At 45.1% G+C, this 3,704-nt stretch overlaps 1 protein-coding gene across 1 annotated transcript; it reads left to right on the top strand.

The window, feature by feature from the left end:
- Positions 1–1,603: 1,603 nt before the first annotated feature.
- On the top strand, positions 1,604–2,589 carry LOC123440799 (uclacyanin-3-like). Its single transcript, XM_045117346.1, has 2 exons — positions 1,604–1,909; positions 2,020–2,589. The coding sequence occupies exons 1-2, from the start codon at positions 1,708–1,710 to the stop codon at positions 2,433–2,435; spliced, it is 618 nt and encodes a 205-aa protein (XP_044973281.1). The 5' UTR covers positions 1,604–1,707; the 3' UTR covers positions 2,436–2,589.
- The last annotated feature ends 1,115 nt before the right edge of the window (positions 2,590–3,704 follow it).

Below are 3,704 nucleotides of genomic sequence, written 5' to 3'. Positions count from 1 at the left end.
CGTGTACATAGGAAATTTTTTGTTTGCCATGCAACGTTCCCCAACAGTCAGATCCTCTTTCGAGTTTCTTCATCATCATTGCGACGTCGTTTGGGTTAGCACCCAATCCAGAAGATTGACTCACCATTCCTGAGAAATCCTAGCTCGTTCGATCTTGATTCGTTGGGCGAGAGAGAAAAAAAAATCCTCTTTTGATCTGTGGAGCCAAGGTCGGGCGCTGATGCAAAGATCTTCCCGTAAATAGCCCGTGCACTTCACCAAAGGAAAATTGTGGGGTAGTAGAGGTCTCAACGATGAAGTCGTAGCGCCGAGCGGATGATAAACCCAAACGAGTGGGGAACTTTAAATGACGCGGCATTAGATACCAGTATCAACCACCACCACTACTGTTCCCGCAGAAAAAAAACACCACCAGTGGCTAGAGCTTTGCTACACCTACGTAAAACTACTTAAGAAAGTTGCGTAAGTGCTGATTTGGCCTAATCTGGTTGGAGGAGAAAAAGAGATTTGCTACACCTACGTAAAAAAGCTACATAAAGTTACGTATGAGCCGACCTGGCTTAATTGGATTGGAGAAGAAAAAGGTACAGGCCCATCCTACTCCCCCTATCCATATATATAAGGCCTAATGCGTTTTTTGAGGCTAACTTTGATCATATGTTATAACAACAATATATGCCATGCAAGTTACACAAAGCATATTTTTAAATCCGTACGTTAAAGGACCTTTCAATGATATAATTTTCACATTATACATTTCATATACTATTAATCTTATCAATAGTCAAAGACAAACTCGAAAAATGCATTAGACCCTATATATATGGATGGAGGGAGTATGAAATTCAGGGAGGAACGATTGGTTGAGAAACAAGAAAATGTAGCTTTACATTAATCAGTTACGTAGGTGAACCGTTTTTGAGAGAAAAAAGTCTGGGGGGGGGGGGCGAAAATGCTAGACCTACTAAAGCCTACATAAGTTTACTAAACCTTCCGACTAATCTAAACATGCCCCCCTCTAATTTTCAAGGGTGGGTGGGCCTCGTCCTCCTCTTAATCCAATCAGTTATTGCTAAGTCAGACTATCACGTAAACGTACGTAAACATTTACGTAGATGTAGCATTGCTCGGGGGATGATTAGTTGGGAAGGTTACGTAGATGTAGCATTGCTCGGGGGATGATTAGTTGGGAAGGAAAGAAACGTAAGTTTAAGTAACAGATTAGTACCATTTTTTGCTAGTGGCTAACACCTAAATTGCAAGAAAGATTTTTCAAAAACGTTGCCTACAATATGTGTCGTGTAGGGTCATTCAGTTCTTGGGCCTGTACTGTACGTAATGCCGCCGTCCGGACAGAAGCCCTGTGGATGCATGCAGTAACTGCCTGGTGAGAGTCCAACGCCACGTTCTCCATCTCCATCCGCGCGCGAGCGATTCCGGGTTGACCTAACCGCCAATGGGCAATCGGTTGAGTCCGCCATGCATGCACGCTCCCTGGACCCTATCAGTTTTACCACTTCTCGGCACTACTCGATCAACGCAGGATACCCCTATAAATTCCTCGTCCTCCTATCAATTCTCCTCCATCGCTCTGCGCGCCGATAGGACACACTACACATACATCACCACTTCCTCTTCTTCTTCGGAGATCATCGGCGGTGAAGAACCCGCTGAGAGCCCCCGCTGCTTGGTTTTGATACGATCGATATGGCGCCGGCAGCAGCGTCTCTGGTGATCTGTCTCTCGGTGCTCGTCTTCCTCTGCCCGACGTCGTCGGCGGCGGCGCCGCTCGGGAAGCGGTACAGGGTCGGCGGCCCTGAAGGGTGGCGCGTGCCCCCGCAGCAGGACAAGGAGAAGTTCTACGTCAAGTGGGCGTCCGCCATAACCTTCTTCGTCGAGGACTCCATCGGTAAGCAATCAAAATCAACTTAATCTTCTTCGTTGGTCTTCCTTTCCAGCTGGGCACCGAACCAACTCAATCTTTCCGTCGTGAACGCGAATGGACATGCGTGCATGCAGAGTTCGTGTACAAGAACGACTCGGTGATCAAGGTGAGCAAGGCTGGATACTACCACTGCAACGAGACGGCGGGCGTCGGCACCGGCGCCGTGCCGAGGGACGGCAGCACGCTCTTCCTCCTCGACGCGCCAGGCTTCGCCTACTTCGCCAGCGCCGACATCGGGCACTGCAACGCTGGCGAGAGGCTGATAATTAACGTCTTGGCCGCCGAGCCGCCGGCGCCGGCATCAGCATCGTCGCCGGCACAGGCCCCGAAGGCGCGATCTTCTTCACGACCGCCGACATCCTCGTTCGCTCCCGCGCCAGGGCCGGCACCATCGATGGAGTATTCATCCGCCGCGGGCGGGCCAGTCGTGGCGTCCCTCGCGCTCGCCATGGCACTAGCTGCAGCGTTGGTCATGGCCTGCTTTATTTGAGCAAACCTAAGTAGGTTACGTGATTTATTGGCCAGTTAGTGTGTGATGTGAGTGTGACAATCAAGGACAACGATCTAGTATCACCGTATTAGTTTTCATGTATCGGGTACTGTCTTCTCATGTGGCAATAAAAACAGCTATTCGATATTTTTTTCACTATACATATACTGTACTTGTGTCTCTGCTCGATTAAGAAACTAAATGCGGCCTTGAATTCAAGTTACAGAACAAATCAATGTATAATTACAACTTTAGTGATGAACAACTGATATATGACGTGAATAGAATACAAATATATAGGGGGGCAACAGCGCGACCCAATCAAGCGACCTCGGGAAAACGTCAGTTACGCACGCTGAGCGCGAGTCTGCCTGCTTACCTCGTTCTTAGCATCCGTGGACCACGATGCTCGGGCTATCAGATCTTCAAGCATAAAAAGGAAAAAATACCCAAACGAATCTTTACGTAAAATCAATGATATAAAACTTAGATGTGCAATATTTATCTCACATCTAGATGTGTTTTATCAAAACCGTTCTATAAAAAAAATCTTTATGCACGGCGCGTCTCAAATGTGGGTGGGCTGGGTTGTCGGCTCTTTGATTTATCTATACCACCGCTCGAGGTACCACCTCCACCTTCGAGCGATCTTAGTTAATGCCTGCAAACGTCAAACGATCACCATGGCACCCACTAGCAACAGTTGGGCCGGTCCAGTATTAATTCCTCATTGTTTTTTCGTTCACTATGCTGCTACAACTTTTCTTCGGTTTTCTATTATGGTTTTTTTCTAACTTTTGTTCTTTGTCTTTTTTTCTTTTCACTTTTTATAGTACATGGTGAATAATTTTTTAGTATATGGTGAACAATTATTTAATAGACGAAGAACATTATTTGAATACACATTAAACCTTTTTTAAATACACATTAAACTTTTTAATATATGATGCATTTGTTTTTGTTAATGGTGATCTTTTTTTAAATACACATTGAGCATTTTCTAATATGTATGGTGAAATGTTTTTACAATGCGCTGAATATATTTTAATGTACACTGAACGCTTTAAAACTCATAGTGAACATTTTTTAAATATATGTTTATTACTTCAAATAAGGTTTTAAATATTTAGCTCCATAAGAAACGACTGTCTTTTTTTAGAAAATCTAACTAAAAATGAAGAGGAAAAAACCAAAATATCGATCACCAACGCCCCCATTTTGTTTTCAGGCATAGCCTCTCCTATTGGGCGTCAATGGGCATCCAACAGG

This window comes from Hordeum vulgare, chromosome 3H (assembly GCF_904849725.1).
Source record: "Hordeum vulgare subsp. vulgare chromosome 3H, MorexV3_pseudomolecules_assembly, whole genome shotgun sequence".
Taxonomy (NCBI): Eukaryota; Viridiplantae; Streptophyta; class Magnoliopsida; order Poales; family Poaceae; genus Hordeum; species Hordeum vulgare.
The sequence above is the reverse complement of the archived record's forward strand: the minus strand, read 5'-3'. Positions and strand labels throughout refer to the sequence as shown.

Coding starts and splice junctions, on each gene's coding strand:
- LOC123440799 (XM_045117346.1), top strand. CDS start 1,708: ATGGCGCCGGCAGCAGCGTCTCTGGTGATCTGTCTCTCGGTGCTCGTC. Junction 1,910..2,019: donor CTTCGTCGAGGACTCCATCG/GTAAGCAATCAA, acceptor GCGTGCATGCAG/AGTTCGTGTACAAGAACGAC.